The sequence below is a fragment of the Syngnathoides biaculeatus genome, chromosome 6, assembly GCF_019802595.1.
Source record: "Syngnathoides biaculeatus isolate LvHL_M chromosome 6, ASM1980259v1, whole genome shotgun sequence".
Lineage (NCBI taxonomy): Eukaryota > Metazoa > Chordata > Actinopteri > Syngnathiformes > Syngnathidae > Syngnathoides > Syngnathoides biaculeatus.
This window is the reverse complement of record NC_084645.1, coordinates 14,570,853-14,593,882: the sequence shown is the minus strand read 5'-3', so window position 1 is coordinate 14,593,882 and position 23,030 is coordinate 14,570,853. Positions and strand designations below refer to the sequence as shown.

The 23,030-nt window shown below is 41.7% G+C and overlaps 1 protein-coding gene across 3 annotated transcripts in view; it reads right to left on the bottom strand.

The window, feature by feature from the left end:
- The window catches only part of brsk2a (BR serine/threonine kinase 2a), a 222,607-nt gene that overhangs the window by 11,969 nt on the left and 187,608 nt on the right, over positions 1-23,030 (bottom strand). For all 3 annotated transcript variants that reach the window (XM_061821483.1, XM_061821481.1, XM_061821482.1), the window contains exons 9-17: positions 20,994-21,025; positions 18,313-18,477; positions 16,000-16,097; positions 15,315-15,465; positions 10,054-10,114; positions 8,076-8,283; positions 7,957-8,005; positions 6,095-6,218; positions 2,915-3,095 (exon numbers count right to left, since the gene is read on the bottom strand). In XM_061821483.1, the coding sequence (XP_061677467.1) occupies positions 2,915-3,095; positions 6,095-6,218; positions 7,957-8,005; positions 8,076-8,283; positions 10,054-10,114; positions 15,315-15,465; positions 16,000-16,097; positions 18,313-18,477; positions 20,994-21,025 (1,069 nt within the window). The remainder of the gene's footprint in view (positions 1-2,914; positions 3,096-6,094; positions 6,219-7,956; positions 8,006-8,075; positions 8,284-10,053; positions 10,115-15,314; positions 15,466-15,999; positions 16,098-18,312; positions 18,478-20,993; positions 21,026-23,030) is intronic.

The following is a 23,030-nucleotide window of genomic DNA, read 5'->3' as shown; positions in this document are numbered from 1 at the left end:
ATGACCACTATGTTTCTCCTCATTTTATTTTTTCCTCCAGATTTTAGATTTGCGAAATCAATGGTTGTTGTCATCACCATGGTAACGAGTATATCCAGTCTGATGCAGTGGCATCGGAACACAAGATTTTATTGCTGTAGTCCTACAACGTGCAATAGTAAATATTTTTCTTGCCATCTGATCTAGGCCCACACTGCCGAGACATTTTTTTTTTAAATAAATGCATTGATGGTCAGATATTTATCGTATTAAGTCAAAACACCTGCCACAAGGCTAAAAATAAATTAGCTTTTGGATTCCATTTTTTTTGTGGCGCGGCAGATTCGAGATTTATTACATTAAAGCCAATCCCTATACAATGCTCATTATTGGTTGATATCAATCAAGCCGATCAGATCGGTATAAAGTCTACTGGAAACCTCTGTGAGACACTCCAATGACAGGTGAGGATATGTGAATCTCTGCAATGGGGCCCCTATCACTCAGGTCAAGCCAAAAAAAATAATAATAATAACGAGAATGAAAAGCAAAAACACAAGAGTGGTAACTAATGAGAATGTGTATCTGTTACTTGAGAAAAGTAATCAAGCCAATTTACGCCAGTTCCAATAAGTAAATTTTCCTGCAGGTAATACACTAACAATTAAACATGACTAGTTTAAAAACACAGTTGAGAAATAACAATATACAGCAAATCTCTTATACTTTGTTACATGGACCAGGTATCTGTCAGTAGCAATGTTACTTAGCCCTTAGAACTTAGTCCTGTGCTTCCATTGATAATTTATCCTATTAGCAGGACAAAGCCTTTTGTTGTCAAATGGTCTTATTTTGATCAACATCAGTTATTTTTTTTATTAATTTTTGATGTTAATTATTCAGCAAGTGACATATTTGGCTATGCAGCATCCTGGTTTTTGTTTTAGGGGGAAGGGGCTCCATGACCAATCTTGTCTGGGGCCCACCGAAGGGTACAAAAACACGTACTGCATGCAAATAATGTTTCTCCAATTACAATCAAATCACCTGAATCAGTCTCCCCGCCACCACATTTGCATTTTCTTGTGCATGTGTGTGCATCTCCTGCTTGCCCTCTCCACGATTGCAAGATACAATTACAGACCACATTAGGTACACCTGCAGAATGACATTAAAACCCCCCAAAAAACACTGATACACCAAAAATCAAAGACAACAATGCTTTGATTGACAATGTCAGAAAGGCTTGAGCTTTACCTCTGCCAAGAATGTAGTGGATTCCCGTCATGTTGTATTTCTGTGTTTGTTGAATTATTCAAGAATTAAGCATACTTACATGAAACTCCTTATCGTTCCTCAACAGCCAACAACATTGACTGAATATATGATCTTAGAAATGTTTTCTTTTACAGTGAAGAAAAGTATTTGAACACCTGCTATATGTAGAACATCATTACATTACAGAGCCGTGAGTCACTGAATCCATTTCTAGTAGAAATACATGAGTACCAATATCAGTGTTGGTGTCAATTCTTTTCATATGTACACCTACTCGCACTGGAAACAAGCTCAGATACTTCAACACTAATACAAGCCTGATATCCAGCATCAAGGCTGGCAGGCTCGGAGGCGTGTCAGCTATGTGAAGATAGTTTTAATTTTAGTGTTGACATGCACCAGCAGCATGAAGCAGAGCTCATGAAAGTTTGAATTTGCCGAACTGCTTGCCACTGCAACTTGAAACTGCACATTGCGCGTTGGAGATACAAAATGAAAAAAAAAAAAAAGTCACTGATAGTGTAGTAAAGTACCGCTTCAGTTCTCTTGCTAATGGTCTTATTTTAGAACTAACATAAATGCCTTGTGTGGCAAGACTGTTGGGAAAAACAAATGAAACTTGAAACGTTGACGTTTCAAAAATTTGATCTATTGACCTGAACTGAATTGAAACCCATTGTGAGACAGAAAAACTTCTTGCCAGGTCCTAATTGTGCAACATTGCTTCCAGAGGGGAAAAAAAACAACAAAAAAATCCCATAATCATGGGGATAAATTGCAAACTCCATACTTAGGCAGAAGGACCTGTGTAGCGATTCTTACTCTGAACATCATGACTCTTCTTCTTCTTTTCCTTTCGGCTTGTCCCGTTAGGGGTCCCCACAGCGTGTCATCTTTTGCCATCTTCGCCTATCTCCTGCATCTTCCTCTCTAACCCCAACTGCCCTCATGTCTTCCCTCACCACATCCATAAACCTTCTCTTTGGTTTTCCTCTCGCTCTTTTGCCTGGGAGCTCCATCCTCAGCACCCCTGCTACCAATATACTCACTCCCTCGCCTCTGGACATGTCCAAACCATCGAAGTCTGCTCTCTCGAACCTTGTCTCTAAAACATCCAACTTTGTCTGTACCTCTAATTAGCTCATTTCTAATCCTATCCATCCTGCTCACTCCGAGCGAGAACCTCAACATCTTCATTTCTGCCACCTCCAGTTCTGCTTCCTGTTGTTTCTTCAGTGCCACTCTAAGGCAAAAATAATAACCACTAGAGCACCATGCTCCTGACAAGATCTTGTACAACGTACTTTGATTGATTTCCCATCATCATCGTGATATGTAATATATTACACAGTGCTATTACAGGATGAATAAATGTCATCATATTCACATGATCATTGTTGTGTTTCTTTGTTGATAACCTGGGAGATGTTTTTGTCCATGGAGAATTTATTTTTATTTTTGTAGAATGTGTGCATAGCACCCAAATTGTATCAGGAGTATAGGATTGTTTCATTACTGTATGCTATTTACTAGTCTGGATTCAATACGTAAGAAATAGTGTAGGTAGTGACTTGTATGTGTGCAGCCCTGTGAAAGAATTATATTTCCATGTACAATACATGGATTGTATGCACGATGACTGGAGCTGCATGCTAACCTGAGAGCAGAGTGAAAGTGACGGAGTAGATGCCATTCTCCTTGGTGGCAGCTGTGCTCTCCGTGTAGGTGATATCCACCTGGAATTTGACCGGCTTCTGGAAGACTGTCGGGCCTGCCGTGGACTTGTATTCTGCCCGGAAACTGGTTTGTGAAATGACGCTGTGGCTCAGGCTTGGGATCTGGAAATGAAGAGCATTTTTTTTTCTTTTAAAGGTGAGTGATGGAATTAAACATGGATAGCATTGATGTTTAATTTTTCAACCACATGCTAAATTTGACACCCCTCAACGAAACAGTCCATAAAATATGTGTCACAGTCAAACTCGAAGGAGATTAATACCTTGGGGAGCAGCAATGCATGTGAGGGTCTTAAGCTAATGTGGTCTTCAGTCATCCTGCAACATTGCGCACTACCTCCTAAAAATGAATTTGTTTGCCCAATGAACAGGTGAGTTGTGAAATTGTCACATTCCGTCACAGCGCCGCGGATGGGTTGACATTCCATTAATGTGAGTGTGCCTCAAGGTATAATTCCGCTGATTCAGATGCCAATCTCCGGTTTGGAATACCAACTAGCGTAGCCCCCGAGGGATAATAGCTACATACCTCTTGGGATGGGGGAACATATTTGACGGTGACCTCAGAAGGCAGGCCCAGCTTGCTTGCATTTACTTCAAGACTTTGTTCAAATCTAAGTGAGGTGAGCATAGCTTCTGTTCAGTCACACATGCTGCATGCCCTGACTAGATGGTGCGGTGGCTACATGCGTGACGCTAATGCTGTCTGTATTCCTACACTTTTGCATATTTATTCCATTTTCACACACCACAGCATCACAAACATACATTCAATATAGAAAACTAAGGCCAAAGCATCTACTGCAGAGGCAAATCATGAACGCCTTCAGTTTTTGTACAACCTCCATTGAGTCTGCAGTCAGGGGGAAAATAGAAGCGATGAACACAAGCAGTTGGCTGAATTGCTCCATAAATCTGAAACATGTTAGTAGAGCTTGGGCCTGCCACGCACTCATGAGACGCATATCCAGCCTGCTATTAGAAAGGCAGCAAATAGAGTTACCACTGCCACCCTCGGTAGGGCACAAGAGGGTGATGTGAGAAGAGTTAGGGAGGAGGAACATAAAGCTCCTTTCACATTGCACAGCACTATCGTCGCCTGGCCACAATGCATTCAACCCATCAGTTGGAAAAAGAAAAAAAAAAGATGGAGGACAATGATTATCTTCTGTATTGACTTCTAAACAAGTGGTTGTTGGCCACAGTACGTGGACACATTCTATCAGATAGAAGGACCACTGCTGTAAAGTAGAGGCTGTGGTGTATAAAACTGCAGTGTACAAACTAAGGTACAACAGCAGGGAATTAGTGTTTATTCACTTTTGTCCTTACTAAGCCCTGTGATTAAATTATCTAGGTCAGTCACAAGTTGTGCAGGTTTTCCCACTTAAAAAGATGAGAGGTCTGTAATTTTCATCACACGTATACCTCAAGTATGAGAGACTAAATGGGGGGGACAATCCAGAAAGTGACATTGTCTCATTTTGAGATAATGTATTAACAATTTCTGGTGGAAAACAAGTATTTGGTCAATAAGTAAAGTTAATCTCAGTACATTGGAATATAACCATTGTTGGCAATAATAGATGTAACATGTTTTCTGAAATACTTTTACTCACACAGTATTGCTGGTATTTCAGTCCATTCCTATATGCAGATCTCCTCCAGAGCAGTGATGTTTTGGGGCTGTTGCTGGCCAACACAGCCTTTCAAGATTTTCTACGGGATTGAGATCTGGCCATGAAATGCTTCATACGAAGCCACTCCCTCCTTGCCCAGGCTGTGTGTTTGGTATCATTGTCATGCTGAAAGACCAATCCATGTTTCATAATCAAGTGACTCGCTGATGCAAGGAGGTCTTCACTCAAAATCTCGCAAAACACAGCCCCATTCATTCTTTCTTTAATACGGATCAGTTGTGCTGGTCCCTTCTTAGAAAAACAGCCCTAAACCATATTTCCACTCCCATGGTTCACGGTAGGTCTGGTGTTCTTTAGATGCAACTCTGCATTCCTCTTCAAACACAGCAAGTTGAGATTTTAAGCAAAGCGTTCTAATTTGGTTTCAATCCTTTTCTGGATCATCCAAATGCTCTCTACCATACTTCAGACAGGCCTGGACATGTACTGGCTTAAGCAGGGGGAAATATCTGGCACTGCAGGATTTGAGCGGCTGGCGGTGTAGGGTCTTACTGATGGTAGCCGATGTTACTTTGGCCCAAGATCTCTGGAGGTCATTCACTTGGTCTCCCGGTGTGGTTCTGGGATTTTTCGTCACTGTTCTTGTGATCACTTTGACCCCACGGGGTGAGATCTTGCGTAGAGCTCCAGATCCAGGGGGATTATAAGTGGTCTTGTACGTCTTTCATTTTCTAATAGTTTCTCCCACATTTGATTTCCTCACACCAAACTGCTTACCTATTGCAGATTCAGTTTTGCCAGCCTTGGCCTGATCTACAATGCTGTTTCTGGGGTCCTTTGACAGCGCTTTGGTTTTGGCCAGTATTTTATACTAGCAAGTTCAAACAGGTGCTACGAATACAGATAATGATTGGCGGACAAAGGACAGAAAGAAGTTGCAGCTCTGTGAGAGCCAGAATCTTGCTTGTTTGTCATAGAGCAAATACTTATATTCCACAATAATTTGCTAATAAAATTTGACAGACAATGCGATTTTTTGGGTTGATCAATTCCTCATTTTGTCTCTCATAGGCAAAGCATACCTATGATAAAAATTACTGGCCCCTGTCATCTTTTTAAGTGGCAGAACCTGCTCATTTGGTGGCTGAATAAACACCCCCCTCCCACTGTAAGCATTCTACAGTTAATGATAAATATATGAAAATATATACAGTGCATATGTTTTCAAATGTTATTCCTGATCAATATTTTCTTCATTATTCTTAACGTCTACAAAAGTGTTTCTTTACTGCAACATTAGTCCCATGGTGACAAAAATTGAAAAAAACCTATTGGCTCAGGATCCTCTGAACCTGAGCTGACCAGCTCGTATTTGCCAATGGAAAAGTATCAAAGCACAAGTAAAGAGGTTTCTGAACCGTGTGGACAACGCACAGAAATATTTAATGAATTTGACAGTACCGAGAGAAATGCTTGAACGATGTCGGCCTTAATGGAGCTGAGAGGCTTGTCCCTGATGACAATGAAGATCTGCTCCTCTTTTTCCAGATTGATGAAGTTACCAAACCAGGATTTTTTGGCAAGTCTATGTGGAGAGAACACAAGAGACGTTTGGCCCACCAACAATGCCAAATTAATAGTATTTGATGCATGAAAAGTGAATGGTCAGAAAACTATGAGTCATGTTTCTGTCCTTGCAGCCTATGTGTTTTCTGTGAGTCACACTTTTAAGTGTATGCTGGGGATAGAATCAATGTGTAAAGAGCTAGACCATATTATCATGTCACATTTAGGGAACTATAAGGGTACTAACGAGATAAAGTGATTGTCTAATTATCAATATTTGTTATGGGAAATACCTATGTTATGAATAAAAGGGGAAAAGACATAATTCTATTTGTGGATAACTCGGAACACATTAAATGGAAGGGGGGGTATCATACTTTTACAGCTGACAGTGTGTATCTACTTTACTTTGGGATTTCCTCACTTGAGGCAGGAACCCTTTCACACATCCTGTCAAAAATTGCTTCATCAGGGTTTTGACGGTAGAGTCAGCCTTCATTAAGCTGAGCCTTTCAAAGTGATCTCACCAAAGCGGGACGGTGCCATGCCCGATGTGCGCACTCATAAAGCCGTGGTGGTTCCGCACATTCAGATAATTAGAACCACAGGGATGTCAAAGTTCTTTCGATAAAAAGGAGGATGTGCGCTGAGTCTCACATGCACGCACTGGTCGTGGCCTCTCACAATCAGGCAATGTTTTACGTTGTGCTTCTCTTACATTGCATAACACAAAGTAAACTGGGGAGAAGCTATGAAAAGGCCAGCATACATGGCCAGTGTGAAAGGTTCTTAGGTCCTCTCTAATTAAGGAAGTGCTGTTGTACATGGAGTACATATTGTATTATCCATTAAAACTCATTTAGTGGCAGTCCTCCATGTTAACATGGATATTTGAATTCAACATTAGTTAATTATCAAATCAAAGTGTTACTATCCATTATTAACACATTTCATTACTAAAGATAATGATGTGATACGTTGCAATATGAGTATTTCTCCTCACCCTGAAAAGAAGCTTTACTATTAATTCCAGACACTGATAAGCCAGCTGGCACGGTGGTCAGCTGGTAAAGGGTTGGCCTCACAGTTCTGAGGTCCCGGGTTCGATCCCAGACCCACCTGTGTGGAGTTTGCATATTCCCCCCGTGCCTGCGTGGGTTTCCTCCGGGCAATCTGGTATCCTCCCACATTCCAAAAACATGCAACATTAATTGGCCCCTCTAAATTGCCCCAAGGTGTGATTGCGAGTGCGGATGTTTGTCTCCATGTGCCCTGTGATTGGCTGGCAACCATTTCAGAGTGTACCCCGCCTCCTGCTTGTTGACAGCTGGGATAGGCTCCAGCACTCCCCGCGACCCTCGTGAGGATAAGCGGTGAAGAAAATGGATGGATTGATGATAAGCCATAAGTGCATTTGCAGTAAGAAACTGTATTTGACTAGTGTTTGACTGCACAAAGCTTTCCAGTCAACTCTGATGTTTCCCTCCCAGGTGGAAAATGACCAGCCAAACAGCCAAACACACGTTGGCCAAAATCGCCCTTCAGGAGGCTGAGGAGCCCACCATTTCTCATAATCAAGGACTGCCTGCTAGAGGCTGAGTGAGGTCAGTGCAGGAAGCTCAGCAGGAATATTTCTTAATAATCATAAAAATTATTAATAATAATAGAATGTCAAGTGCAGGTCTGTCTGAGAGGGTGGCTGTGCAACACGATGGGTCATACATGATTATGACAGTGATGGTGTAACATTTACTCACTCTGGGGAAGACTCTGGAGTGAGGCTGGACATCTCTTCTTGTGTGGGAACTGTGGAAACATCGAAGCTTTTAGGGTGGAAAGAAGAATAACAAAAATAGGTCACATTGAGCGCACAGACCTTGGAGTTTCCGGCGGTGGAATCGTGGGGAGCCCAGGAAACTGTTCTTGATGGAATTGAGCCGCGTCCTCCATGGCATACCTCCCATGGAGGGGCTTGGCGGCGGTGTCGGGGTGGGAGTCCCGGCCGGGCTGTCTTTCGGAGTGTGCACCGGTGTGCCTTTTGGAGTGGGTAGGGGACTGCCTCGAGGGGAAGGGTGAGGGGTAACCTGTATGAGGGGGATAGATTTAGGTGGGTGGTCAGGGTATGAAAAAGTTGTTGGTGTTACGTGGTGGAATTGGTGCACCCTAATAGGGGACGGAGGCCCCACTGGGCGGAAGGGCACAGAGAGTTGGGGGTTGGCAGCAAAATGGGAGCGATGTACTTGGGGGCTGTTTAAGACTGAAACAACGGGGCTTGGCGTGGTTGGAGATAGCGGCGTGGTGGGTGTGGGGGGCATGGAGGCAGATGGAGGCTGTGATGGGATATGGCAGGAAGCAGAGGACTCAGACAAGGATGCTGCATCTAATGAAGCTTCAGGGAGCGGGTTGGATCGTGTGGCATGAAGCGGCTTCGGAGCAAGTTTAGGTTTGGTTGGGAGTGTCTGAGTCTTGTTAAGAGTTGTCGGTAGGGCCTCAGAGTTCGGGACCAGTGAGTTAGGTGTAGACATGCGAGGACCGGTACGATTTGGAATTGGCTCAGGGGATGAACTGGGGCTGGTGTGTGGGGACTGTGAGAAGTCAGGGGATTGAGGCGCAACACCAAACTTTCTAACAGGCTTTTTGACATACAGTACACAGGTGAGGCAATACGAACAAAGTAATCAAGAAAATACAACCACCAAACAGCCAGATGAAGAGGAAGTACACCAAATTACATGCACAAGTTTGGAGGAAAAAAAAGAGAAAAGACCATGCAGTTAGAAAAAAAGCAGTGTGTTGTCAGAAACAGACAATAAAAGGAGCAAGCAAAGACATAAAAGGAACAAAGAAAGACACTTGAAAAATAAAAAAAAAGAGAACCAGTGGACACAAAAAAAACATGCAAGCTAGGAAGGCAAATCTTAATGAGCAACAAGTCAACAAGTCTACACTTGATATATTATTGATTTCTAACCTTGAAGATGCAGCCACTTTGAGAACAAATTATGACTTTTTTTGATGGACAGAACAGTTCAGATTTATTTGGCTTAGAAATCAATTTCCCTTTCAGATGAGATGTGGCGTGAGGAGCTTGTTCAAGGGTCCCGCATAACCCTGAGCCCTCACAAACTTAGTCAGCTGGATACGTTCAATCTGAGACTATCTGATCCAAGGTGGAAAAGTAGGATTTTGTGAAAAATTCCACTGTGCTCAGGCCGCCGAAAAATGTAAGACCTAGTAAACCAAGAGGATGGAGCGAGGCAATATTTTGGGCTTTGAGTGGAAAATACTGCTCAAACAATCTCTTTGTGTCAAAAAAAAAAATGGGTAACAACATTACCAGACTACTAGCAACCTTTTATTGCTCAGTGAGTGTTTGTCTCAATGTTTTTATGTCTCACATCTGTCAATTGACTGACTTTTGTTGTACTTGAGTGGTTACAAATACCAGAGACAAATTCTTTGTGCGTTCTTGGCATACCTCGCGAATAAATATGATTCTAATTCTGACTCACACTTGCATTTACAAAATTGAACCCATAGTAGCCATATAATTGTGTTTTAGAAACTAAAATCAGATCATGACAAATTCAAGGAAGAGAATAACAGTATGACATTTGCAGTAACATCAATGCTATTGCTTAAATGATTTCTTAAAGGTCAGGACATACTGCAATGGAGGCCTTAATGACCATCATTGCTTTCTCTTGCTGACTTGGACAACAAGAAGAGATGAACCGTAGTTAGATGGACATCTCACAGTGGAACCAACAACACAGAAACCCGAGAACTGGGTCAAGAGGTCCAGTGCCATAAACGTGCGTGTATTTGTAAGTGTATAGAAGGTCTTGACTTACCCGTGGGCTGCTGAGCGGGCTGGTGGTGAGGCCTGAGGAGGCTCCACTAATAGACCGCGACCTGTGGACCAAACACACAAGGGAAGGAGTCATTTGTGGGCTGAACATGTAAAGCTGTTATACAAAGGCGCAGGTCACTGGCTTGGAGGTTAAATGTTGCACTGGGCAGCACTAGAGCATATGGCGCCATCAAGTCAAGCACATAGTGAGCAGCTACGAGGTGACTTTGAGCATGCACGGAAGAGTTGGAAACACCGCGGCACACAGTACAAGCCCTCATTTGTCCGCACACATTATTTAGCGGTGACGCACAGCAATGTCAAATGTCCTGATTTGACTGCACACTCACCTGGAAATCTATCAGGGCTTTTCCACACATTAGCATTCAAATTAGCTTTCATTGCTGTTGCAGTTCAGTCTGCACTTGGCTAATAAATAAAACATGGAGACGTTTCAGTCTGTTTGCAGCAGATCAGTAACAGATTATCTTGAGGGGGGAAATGAAGTGGGGCTTTTGGTGGCACGCCATTCCTTTTCCATTTTACACAGATTCCGTCAATGGCATTGTGAGATGGAGCGAGCCCCAAAATGAACAATCGAGGGACAATCTGTCTCCATCCTGCGCAAATACACACAGCACAACTCGCACAAAGTGCCTGTCAACACCAGCTGCTTCCTGTCACAACGCTGCTCGTTTTTGTCATTCACTCGACAACCACACCCTCTTTTGCTTCAGTATCGGTGAGCACGTCGACCGGGCCCGCACATTTTTGCCGGTCTCTCAAAATGAAAATGAAATGCTTATATGAGATTTTTCCTCTGAGATCAAAGAAGACTGCTCCAGTAATGGAGACAAATGCCTTGCCCGTTTCTGCTTCCAGAAATGGACACACAACTGCTTACTTACATGGTTACACATAAAACAAAAAAACACTTGCGATAGGCAGACACTGCCATATAAAAGCAGGAGTTGGGGTTTATGTCAACCTCAGATGATTTGTAATTCATAACTGCATGAATAAATATCTTGCTCCTGAGACAAAAATAAAGTGTAACTGCTTGTGTGAAAAGATAAAAGTCCCGCTCATGTGATTTTTATAAAAATCTCGGTGGCGATTGCACGGTGTAATGCACACACACGAGTGGGCTGGCCTGGGAACAAACGGCCTCAGACTTGTTTGAGAGAGCAGCTGAGCAGACAGTTAGATTGAAGGCCCGCCGTTGACCCAGACATGCCCACATAGCTTCTGTGCATGTAACCAGTTGCATCTCATATCAACACAGACACACTCAGCCTCCTCGGCCCATTATGAGCATATTGTCGGACGTACTCTGCATCTGTTAGTCTTGGACCAGCAGGTCTATAGAGCTAATAATACAGATGGCAGTGCCGAACAGTCATGCACCATCAGAGAGGTCTCCATGCTCCAAGATGACAATGAATAACGCTTGGTGGCTGTTTAGTGTAAGCAGACACAACTAAATTATGCCGATTAAAATTTGCATATGTATGTAGCAGTAAGTCTGACTTTGACTTTTCCAAGAGATGTTCCTAAAAACAGATAAAAGAAGCACATTTGGATGATCACTGTTTTAAGTTAAAATACCACATTCTATATACATTTCATGAAATAACCCTTAATATAAAGACCTCTAAATCCTTTTTCAAGGCCACATTGATGAAATTCAGACTTTCAATGTCTTAAATGTGACTGCGAGGAATGTTGGATATGGCATCAATCTTATGTTTTAATACATTTTGCAACATCATCTTTGATTTATTATATATAGCAAACGTGCTTATAGCAATTGCAGACTGTTGGCCAAAATGTTTTTTGAAATAAAATACTTGTATAGCTGTGCCATTTAGTCTGGCCACACAATTCACAGTACAGTAATGTACTGCTGAAGAATGAATAGCTCGTTTGTAATTCTTCAAGTTTGGAAAGTTTCAAGAGGCCCAGGCCAATTGAAATAAACTCACCATTTAATCAAATGCACCTGTGCGCTGCTTTCCATTTTTCACTTCTCCTATGCAACAAGTCCTACGTCCTGGTATGTGTCACCAGAGGCTTTTGTCAGAAATCTAAGCAAACCACGGGGGGATATGGGTGTGTGTGTGTGTGTGTGTGTGTGTGTATGTGTGTGTGTGTGTGGGGGGGGGGGGGTCCTGGTGAGACTTTGAGTGGGATGAAAGTAATACTGACGGATCTGAGAGAAAGCAATGGACTGAAATAAAACAAAACCGATACAAAATATAGTGAGTGGTGCCAGGAGGACCCGTGCCAAAGCCCAAACACAATCATAGTGGTCGTCCCTCTTCCTTTGACTTCATTTCAGCAGTGTCTCCTGTCTGTGAAGTAGATAGTCATATCAATCAGGACACTGTTTAAAGTCTTTTCCTTCCCCGAGGCTGGAGAAAGTCCCGGAAGATCAACTAAATTAATATCCACAGCTCAGCTCCTCGACTTTGAAGATGCAATAAGACTGCTACGGCTTCTGCTGAAGAGATCTGCAGTAAACATACTTTCTTCCAGTAGCTTAAACACTTTGTCGATCAAAAGCGTCAACCTTAGGATTTATTAAAATTGCCCGACTAACCCAACTTGTTTAAACACCATCAAGCAAAGGGAGATGGTCAGTGAAGCAAAAAAGAAAAAGAAAAAATAATTTAATAAGCCTTGACTCACGCCGTTGCACTTTTTCATATTTCATTTCCATATCATTAACCGACCTTCATTTCTCTTTTCAGGCCGTTAGGATTTTAAATGAAAGCTATGGGATTTCTTGCTTCTTGCTCACTATGCTTGGGACTTTATTTTCCGAGCACTCATTTACTGTGTGTATTTGGTTATTGTGCATCCAGCAACAGATTATGAGTCAGAGAATGTGGCCTTGGTGGATTGCACCTGCTAACACGAGCAATGGAAGGAAAAATGATGACGAAAGAGCATTGATGGAGGGGAGTTTTTGTTATGTCATTTCAGATACAAAGTAGTAAGCTTCTCTCTCCTATGATTCACAATGGTGTGAATGCACCGTGTCAAAACATGTGAAACTCTGAATACATTTCATGCTCTCTAAGTTCTATCAACCAGCGGCACTGTATTGTCGTCAGGGTCAAATAAGGCAGAAAAAGTTTGAAATTTTGTGTCACAGATGCCTGGTTAATAACATTATTTTGCCACGGTAATCTACTGCTGCACTATAAAACAAGAGACCGGAGAGAAATATACTGAGATATTTGATTTGGAGGCAGGGAAGCTGTGGCGTATAAAAAGCAGCAGCAACTGAATCAGCTCCCTAGACGGAGACGATCTAACTGCGTTTGTGCATTCATGAAGTGATGCCACACTAACAGGGCGCAAGTGGGACTGAGGATGAGCGGCACACAAGGATAGCAAGGGGAGTGAGCAAAGCAGACAGGGAGAAGCCCACAAGATGAGCCCAAAGTTGACATTTGTATGGACTTAGATACAAAGAAAAATAAAAGGGAAAGTAGATGGAGGAAAGATGCGGCAGAGCTTTTTTTTTTCTTTTTTCGTCTTGAATGGATACTATATTACACAGTACAGTAAGTAGCTCATATAAACGGTACGGGCATTTCTTACATTAACCCTTCATATAATTTAATTAATTGGGGTTGGAATAAAGCTCTTATCTGATCCCAAATATTAATTTTTAATGTTATCAAGGATTGTTGGACATGTATGCCCCATGACCACTCACTTCAATCTAGACACAGATTTAAATGATATGTATAACAGATTTTTTCAATGTATCTGATGTGGCCAAGTAAAATGGCAGTGAAAGACAGTGCCGAAACGAAGACAATCTTTAAATAAAGACTGGGATGCCCTGAAGGGATGATGGAGAAGAGTAGAGTTGACGAGACAAGCACGTGAATTTTAACATAAAATTCAAAGATGGACATCTTAAAGGTGGGAGCTGCAGAAATGGAACTAATCCTCGTAAAATGGAAGCTTAAAGCGGTATGATGAATTCTTGAAGTGCTCATGTTGTTCATAATATATGTGACATTGGAATGAGTTCACAAATCACTCGAGTGCAACGATATTGTATTACTCGCTGGCTCTTCGTTCATGTCCATTCCCCTGCAAAGCAGCACCTTGTCATTAGGCTGATCACACCAACTCACAGTCGATCTTCACCGCTGTCTCAAACATCACAGGCGCTGAGGAGAAATGTGCGCTGTGATGATCTATCGTTAGCTGAAAGAAGACATGCAAATAGATTTGAAGTCCCCCGCCTATGACTTGTGGGGCTGTGGCTCAGGCTGCACTTTCTGAAGTAGAAGGAACCTTCTACATCTCGAGAGAAAAAGTGGGGCACAGCATGGGAGGAACTGATTAGCAATGCATTCAACAGAGGAAAATTGAGCTCATTCCATAAAATGTGGGCAGTGGATATTTAAACTCTGCAGTGAGGTGCATGCACAAAGTTTTGGGCCCAAATGGTGAACTCCTACTTTATTGGTTTAAGATTCTTAAAATAAGACACAAAAACAAATAATATGTTACAAGAGCGCACTTCTGCATCTTTCTCCAGCCGTGGACATCTCCTTGGGTCAGGGAGCAAAAAGGAAGTTTGAGAGTGAGAAGGGAATACTACCTTTCTTCTTTGCTGCATTTTGTCCTGGCATCAGGAATATCCAAGCTTTTACTGTATACTGACTTACTACAGTGAGACAGGAGAGAGCGAGCAAACGGTCACACTAATGGTCCGGTGTTTGCTAAACATGCTGCCAGACGTGCCCAGAGACCCCTGGCCTAACACAAACAAACACACATCAAAATGCTTCCACTTCACATTTTGGTCCCAAACAAAGGCAAAAAGAGTGGGATTGCTGTGAAGTGAGGATGCAGTCAGCACAGTGCTGACAAGAAACATGTCTGAATATCATTACATTAAAAGAATAACAGTACTCTTTCTCTCAATGAATTTAAACTATGAGGACCTTTCCAACATCAAAGATTTTCTATCATCATCATTGAAATCCCTAACGCTGGATTGTATTGTAACTGGACCTTACATATATGATGACCGGCGTTGAATCAAAATTGGTGACTTGGACCTGCAGTGCAAATCGAGTCCATGGTTTTGTTTTGACTGCTCTACTCTAAAAATTGATTGATTCACTTCGATCTGTTACCTTGGTTCACTGCCATCTCGTGTCAGATCAGATATTCTGAGGAAGTCCCGTCACCTATTACAAACCACAAATAATACAGAATCTGTACCGTTGTCCGTGCTGCGTCATGTCGATGGCCCTCCTGGCCGGCACCGGTGAGCCACCATCTGTGACACTGAGGACCTCCATGGACTTCCTCTCTGGTCTCCGTTTGCCGTGTCGGTTCAACATGGGCGAGTCTACCCGTTTCTTTGGAGGATCTGCGTGACAAAAGTATATGTGACTGAGGAAGCAACAGTTTAAATTGTCAGCGAGAGTTGACGACATCCCCTGAATATAACAGTGGTATGTGTCAAAGTAGGAAATATGATTTGTGGTGGTTTCTTTTTTGGGATGAGATCTTCACCAGTCAGTTTCCCAAAAAAAAGGGGGGGGGGGTGTTTGCCCTATTTTCAAAATTTTCTCCTGCAACAATATGTACCCAGAGTGTGGCTGTTGGGAAGAAAGAAATAAACAAAACAACGTCGCCAGTCGAGCCAGTCCACCACTGTTGGAAGATTCTTCTACTTCTGTCATCACAAATGTCCCAGATTGTACACAAGGAGATCTCAAAACCTAGAGTGAAGCCCTAGTTATGATCTACTAATGGCAAGGTGGAAAGTAAGCTACAGTCTTTGTCACAAAATGGAAGAGTTGACACATTATTTAGTGGATTCCCTCTGGCTAAGCTATTATTTATAGACTGCTGAGCTGCATTATTTATCACCCCATTTTATCTTTTGTGTGATTCTCACCTATCTCATTACGAGGGGGAAGGTTCTGGTCCTCTTGACTGGGGTACCTCTCTTTACGGTCCAGTAACAAGAAATAGATCATCTTTTCTTGGTTGTCACTGCAGAAAGAGGACATTAAAAAAAAAACGGCTGAAGAAATAATTTTAAGTTGCATTTTCACTGCATGGACGCGACTCTTTGTTTTTTTTTTTTTTTGCTCTTAATTGACCCAATTCAGAATTTAGTCATAGCAGCATTAATAAAAAAAAAATTGAATCACAAATTGTCAGATTGGAACCAGGCCTCTTCCAAATATGAATGAAAAACATCTGATACATATCAGATATATCGAACAAGTGAGTGGCTCTTAAATGCACGGGTATCAGATAGAAAGTACAAAGAGCTGTGACCGATGTTTTGAAGTCATCACAGACAGAGCAATGATCATTTGAGCAATTTCATCTTATTAAACTCAAAATATGATTGAGATCCTGTAATATTTTCCACTTTATTTTTCTCCCAAAAATAAAAGTTGAGTCTTAGAAGATATTGTATAGAGTATACTGTGTATGTATGTATGTATATATATATATATATATATATATATATATATATATATTTATAAAACAGGACAGAGTTGGCCAGTCTGAAAGTATTGAAACATTGTATTTTTCAGTGTATCGGAACATCAGCTTTTTTTTTTTCCATCTTTTTGGCCTGTGGGGCATTTTATTTATTCATTCATTTATTTATTTATTTATTTTTTTGCAATGTAGAGCATCAAGAGTTTGGCCTTGTTTAATAAAAGCAGACTGCACAGCAGCAGGAGGCAAAGAGAGGAGGACATGCACTTTCAGCTCAAATGAATCAGGGCGAAGAAATGCAGGCAGCACATTTTCCCCTTGTTCTGCACGATTACTGCGTGCGGATGGATGAAAAGGTTATTAATAATGTTTCTTTTATACGAGTTGTGTCCTTGCTGAACAGTTTTGAAGGGCCAGTATTTTAAACACGGAAATTTAGATTAATTAACAAGAGAAGTGCTGGTTAGCATGTCTGCCTCACAGTTCTGGGGATCCGGGTTCAAATTCGGAGTAATGACGTTCTGCCTATGGATGGAACCAGAGAAGAAATAAGCTGCATCACATGCCGGGCCGGCAACACTGAACATTTCTTCGTGGCGTAAGAAGAATGTTGTTTTGTGTGCGAGAGAGAGAGAGTGAGGGAAGGTGTTCAGCTAATGATATGATGGCAGAAGCGAGGCTACATTGGTTGTTGCGCTGGACGAAAAACAGTAATGCAGTGAGCCACTCGTGCAACCCAAACTTCAAGGCTATGCCATCACCCCTAGAAAACGAAAACAGGGAGCAGAGCTAAAGTTTGCATCAACCGCTGTCATGTCAGTCGTCCATGTTTGTCTGGCTGAAAGACAAAAAGAAATAGACTTTGAGGTCTTAAGGCCAACGGCTTAAAATTTATTCAGTCGCAGTGTTGTGGCCTTTTTGCTTGGGATTGAGTGCTTGAGTTTCCAAAAGGTTCGATTAAAGCTGGAACAAAGCCAAGATGGTTTTCAGATTTAGATGAAGACGATAATGGCAAGTGAATATGGTTAGAAGTCAATAATCATGATTTAACCATCTCAAACTACAGCTTGAAACCCATTTCGTACAACTGCACTTTCAAATTCAAATGAGTTAAACATCTGTTTGAGAGTAGTGGCCTGATTACGAATAGATATTCAAGTCTAGCACAGCTACTTTTTAAAATATAAAGCATAACAACTAAATTAATAATTTAATCACTAGGATTCTAATCATCATCAACATTCATCATTCAACGTTCATTCACAAATTGCTTGTGTTCACTGGGAAATGGATAAAAATAACCTTTTCCAACTAATTTGTTGTTCTAAGGCTTGTCCATTTGTTAACTAAAATGTATCTGATTTGCTTAATGTGTCAAATTGTTTTATAGATCAAAACGTGATTCATTTGCAGTCACATTTTTTTAACTCATCAAGCCCTACTCTCAATGTTTTGTTTACACCAGAGACATTAGCATTACGAGCTAACATAAATAATGTGACACTTGAGGTTGTTTATACTGCTGTGTGGATCCCATATTGCTGTAAGCACCGTGTGATATGAGGAAAGTGATGCTTGGATTTTGATATCCAAAGCGACAGCCGCAAGATTTCAAAGGAGTGAAGAATAACCTATAGTTGTCGGCATTGATCATTTTTCAATCCAGTTTCATCATCCCCTTTTCCATTTTTCTTCTTCTATTGCGCTGCAGTTTTCCCAAGCCTCTGTTACGTGTTGAAAGAGCACTCACTCATCCGAAAGGAGGTCCTTCAGCAATTTGTTCTTGTCTCTGAAGCAGCCCAGAGAGTGCATGCTGTCCAGGACGTCTGGGTCGATGTCGTCTGCGGATGGGAGGCTGCGGATGGTCACCTTCCGTGGTACAGGTTGCTCGGGCTCTGGCTCGTTCTTACCCCCTCTGAGAAGCCACAGTGTAGTGAGTTGGTGCATCTCTTCAACTTCTCACAATAACAGACACAAGACCATCATTTCTTGTGGACAGCATGCAATTTCTTTCCCCAAAAATTCTTTAAAAGTCAATCCTCAGTATTATACATAATTGAAAGGTAGAAATTCCCTTTACAGTAAAATGACACATATGTGGAGATATGTGATTTAGAAAATTTATTTTCTTGTTTTAAATCTCACAATGTATGAGTTTACTTCATATTTAGGTGCACATTTATGAGGTTGAGGTCATTTTTGATGTCGTTGTGGTGGCTTGTTGTCATGCTTTGTGTAGTTGTTAAGAGGTTGTAGTCGTGTGCATGTTAAATTGAGTTTATGTGTAGTTATTCCTCCTCTGCAGCTTTCTTTGTGTCTTCTATTTTTAATATCGTTCAACAAGAGTGAACAAGTTATAGGAGTCCATAACCTCTCTAGATTTTACTGTCGTGTAAAATGGCTGACAATCGTCATGAGAGAAAGGAAAGGTCCTCCGCAAAGCTGCAGTACTAAAATTAAACAGCCTCAACCACTCTAATATACACATGATTAAAATGAAACAAAATGAAAAAAGTAAACAAGTATTAATACTGACCTAACTTCATGAGAAAAACAAAGAGCATCACCACAAATATTTCAGTCATGGTTGTGCATTAGAAGGGTTTTCCTAATTTTTGGAGTCAGTTTTGGGAGTTTACATTACAGAAAAAATCATGGTACCTCTCTAACACTGTCCAAACAGAGCACTATTATCTTCTAAAAGAAACCATTTTAGCTTCAGATCCAATGAGATTATACAGACTTGAGCAAACTCAACCAATTTCCTTTAAACTATGACGGCCCCCTTATGGCCCCATCGTAAGCTCACATTTTCCCCATGTTGCATCATCACGTGTATTTTTTTCCCCTGCAGTAAATCAATATAGTTAACAATGTGTAGAGCTGAGCTACGAGTTTGCAACCTATATCTTTCTTCCTGCATTGATTCTGTACAGGGGCGGTCCTGGACTGAAGGGTGCTTTGTGCGACGCCCTTGGGTTACGCCTCCCTCCGACCCCTTACCAATTGGTAACCCCTCCCAACTCAGAACAAACATTCAAATAAAGTGTCCTTGAAAAATGACAACAGCGTTCACTGCTTCCTGAGGCGTCTCACTAGACGTTGCACTCATAATCGTTTCTTCAGTCGCGCAACCAGGAACAAAGTCGATACAGTAACCTCGTAACATTCTAAACATGCAAGTTCAAACACAAGTTAACTTGTATATATTTCTTTCGGCTTGTCCTGTTAGGGGTCACCATAGCATGTCATCTCAGATGAACGCTCATATTTGTTTGCCACAGTTTTTATGCCAGATGCCAATTCTGACGCAAACCCTCTGCATTTATCTGGAGAGAGAGCAGGAGCCTATCCCAGCTAACTTTGGGTGAAGGCAGACTACACGACACTACTACTGGTTACCAGCCAGTCGCAGGGCAGATATTATCGACACCATCACTGAGCGGGAATTGATCTCATGCTGCCTCCATCAAAGGCAGGCGTGTGTACCACTACACCATCAGTGACTTCACAAGTTAAATTGATAACATTAAAACAAGATGTACATCATTTGTGTAATTAAAGTTTGAATGGGAAAAAAAGGAAAAAGAGCCTCCCTTCCCAGATGGAGTTAGACAGTGGAGATGTCCACCCAATTTTTGTCCAAGCAATGTGAATTCCTTCTGCTCAATGCCACCACTGGATGATTTGAAAAGTTCTTTAAAATTGTGAATAGAGCCAGCATCAATGTATTAATTATTAATCTTTTGAATATTGTGCATATTAAAGTCATATTCCAATAATTGCACTTTGTTAAAAAATTGCACCAATGGGTTTCTTTCTGTATGTAGTCGTGTGCAAGTTTAAATGGGCATCATGATCCATAATAGTGTAAATGAGCTTGTAAGACTTAAATCAGCCAATCGCAGTTCGCAGTGGTTCAAATGTGTGCTCACCACTGTTGGATTTGCATCTGGTTCTAATCTCCTCCTGTTTTTTCACTTATGAGTCGCTGTGCAATTGCAGGGACTCTCTCTGACGACAGACAATAAGTCACAGCCACTCCGTTCATCCGTCTTCTATACATCTTATCGCGACTACCAGAATTTATCTTTACTTGTTTAACCACAGCACGGCATTCTGATGAAAAACTCTGGGAGTGTTGCTTTCATCAAACAAAATATATGGTAGCTTACTCTGTGACAAACACCGCAAATTTGTTTCAATAAGACCAAGCTAGGTGTTGTAAAACTTTGAGTGAACACCTGTCAGACTCTCCCTACAAACAGTTGCGTAACCCCCCCCCCCGATTGCTCGGAATTCTTTATCAAGACAGGAGTCATGGCCTGATCCAATATACTTTGTACTGCCTTATATCTCACTTATCACATAATGGCTACTCTGAGGACAACAATCTCAGCAGCAGAGGAGGAGGGAGTAAGGGATACTTACATGTACCATGTGTGCTTCTGGATCTGTTCTAGCTGGAAAACAAACAAAGGAATAGGAAAGCAAGTGAAATCCAGGGCGTTTATTTGAAAATAACCTCTAACTTTCATTTGTTTTCTTAGCATCCAAACAAAATCAACTGCTGGGTAAATAATCAAACAAAATCGAATTGAGGTGAATTCTGTATAGCCTCAATAAGTTTAGCGTGCTAATATAAATGCGATTGAGGTGCATAAAGGATGATTGAAAGGCATAAGGATAAAATGAGGCTCTCAAATATTAATGGTGCCAATGGAAGAATGAAAAATAAAAGGGGAATGAGGAGGGAGAGGATATACTGGCATGTAGAAGAGAGACAGACGATAACTCTGAGCTATAAACAGAATATTATCTCCTTCATACACACTGCTGACCCTGACAAGCCCTGTGGGTCTGAAGGAAATCTCCCGTTCTCATTCCATTTGCAGCTCACATCACAATTTTAATATGCTTCCACACCGACACTATCAGCACAACCTTTGATCCAGGTCGTCCAGAACCGGAGACGAAGTGCCAGTTAAAAAGCGACAAAAGAAGACGCAGTGCTTCGACTGGCCACAGAGGCTACCAGGATCACAGCAGCTGCTCGGACTTCCTTTTGCTCCGGCTCCTCTTGAAGAACCACAGGAGCCACACATAGCAGCTCTAATTATCGCCATTCATTCACAGGCATTGTCTCAGCCGTGGGGCTCGATCAGTGTATCGCAGAGGAGAAAAACCTCTGCTTTGCCTACATGAAATATTGGCCCAACAGTCGCCCTTACAAGCAGTTGGCTCAAGTCGGCTTGCACAGAGGTCACTACATTGCTCAAAGTATTGACAGGTACAAGCAAGAATGTGACCTACACTCTCCCACATTTATTGAAGGGCTGCAGGCCAAGAAGCAATATCACACTTGGGCGGAAGGAGACGTGGTTTGAAGAGCAATCGCTCATCCTTCAGGCAGTCAATGTGACAGCAACAATTGCAGACACTTTTCATGGAGGAATGTTACCGTGCTATGGCCAGGATTGGGTACAGTAGACAAATATTCTACGAAAGTAACAGTAGTTTGGCTTTGGAATAATATAACAAGTACAAGTAAAAAATAGCCATACAATATGAATAATACATCCATTCATTTTCTGAGCCAGTTATCCTCACGAGGGTTGCGGGAGCCTATCCCAGCTGTAATCGGGCAGTAGGCGGGGTACACCCTGGTTGCCAGCCAATCACAGGGCACATACAGTGAAGATTATAAGTATTTGAACACCCTGCTGTATTGCAAGTTCTCCCACTTAGAAATCATGGAGAGATCTGAAATTTTCATCGTAGGTGCGTGCCCACTGTGAGAGAGATAATCTAAAAAGAAAAATCCAGAAATCAAAATGTACGATTTTTTTCGAAATTTATTTCTGTGATACAGCTGCAAATAAATATTTGAACACCTGAGAAAACCAATGTTAATATTTGTTACAGTAGCCTTTGTTTACAATTACAGAGGTCAAACGTTTCCTGTAGTTGTTTACCAGGTTTGCAAACACCACAAGAGAGATTTTGGCCCACTCCTCCACACAGATCTTCTCTCGATGAGACAGGTTTCTGGGCTGTTCCTGAGAAACACGGAGATTCAGCTCCCTCCAAAGATTTTCTATTGGGTTTAGGGCTGGAGACTGGATAGCCCACGACAGAACCTTGATATGCTTCTTACGGAGCCACTCCTTGGTTTTCTTGGCTGTGTGCTTCGGGTCATTGTCATGTTGAAAGACCCAGCCACGATCCATCTTCAATGCTCTGACTGAGGGAAATAGGTTGCTTCCCAAAATCTCACAATACATGGCTGCGGGAATCCTCTTCTTAATACAGTGCAGTCGACCTGTCCCATGTGCAGAAAAATACCCCCAAAGCATAATGCTACCACCTCTCATGCTTCATAGTAGGGAGGGTACTCCAAATGGTCATTGGCAAACTAAAGATGGTTGATATGTGCTGGATTAAGCAGAGGAACGTTCCGTGCCATCC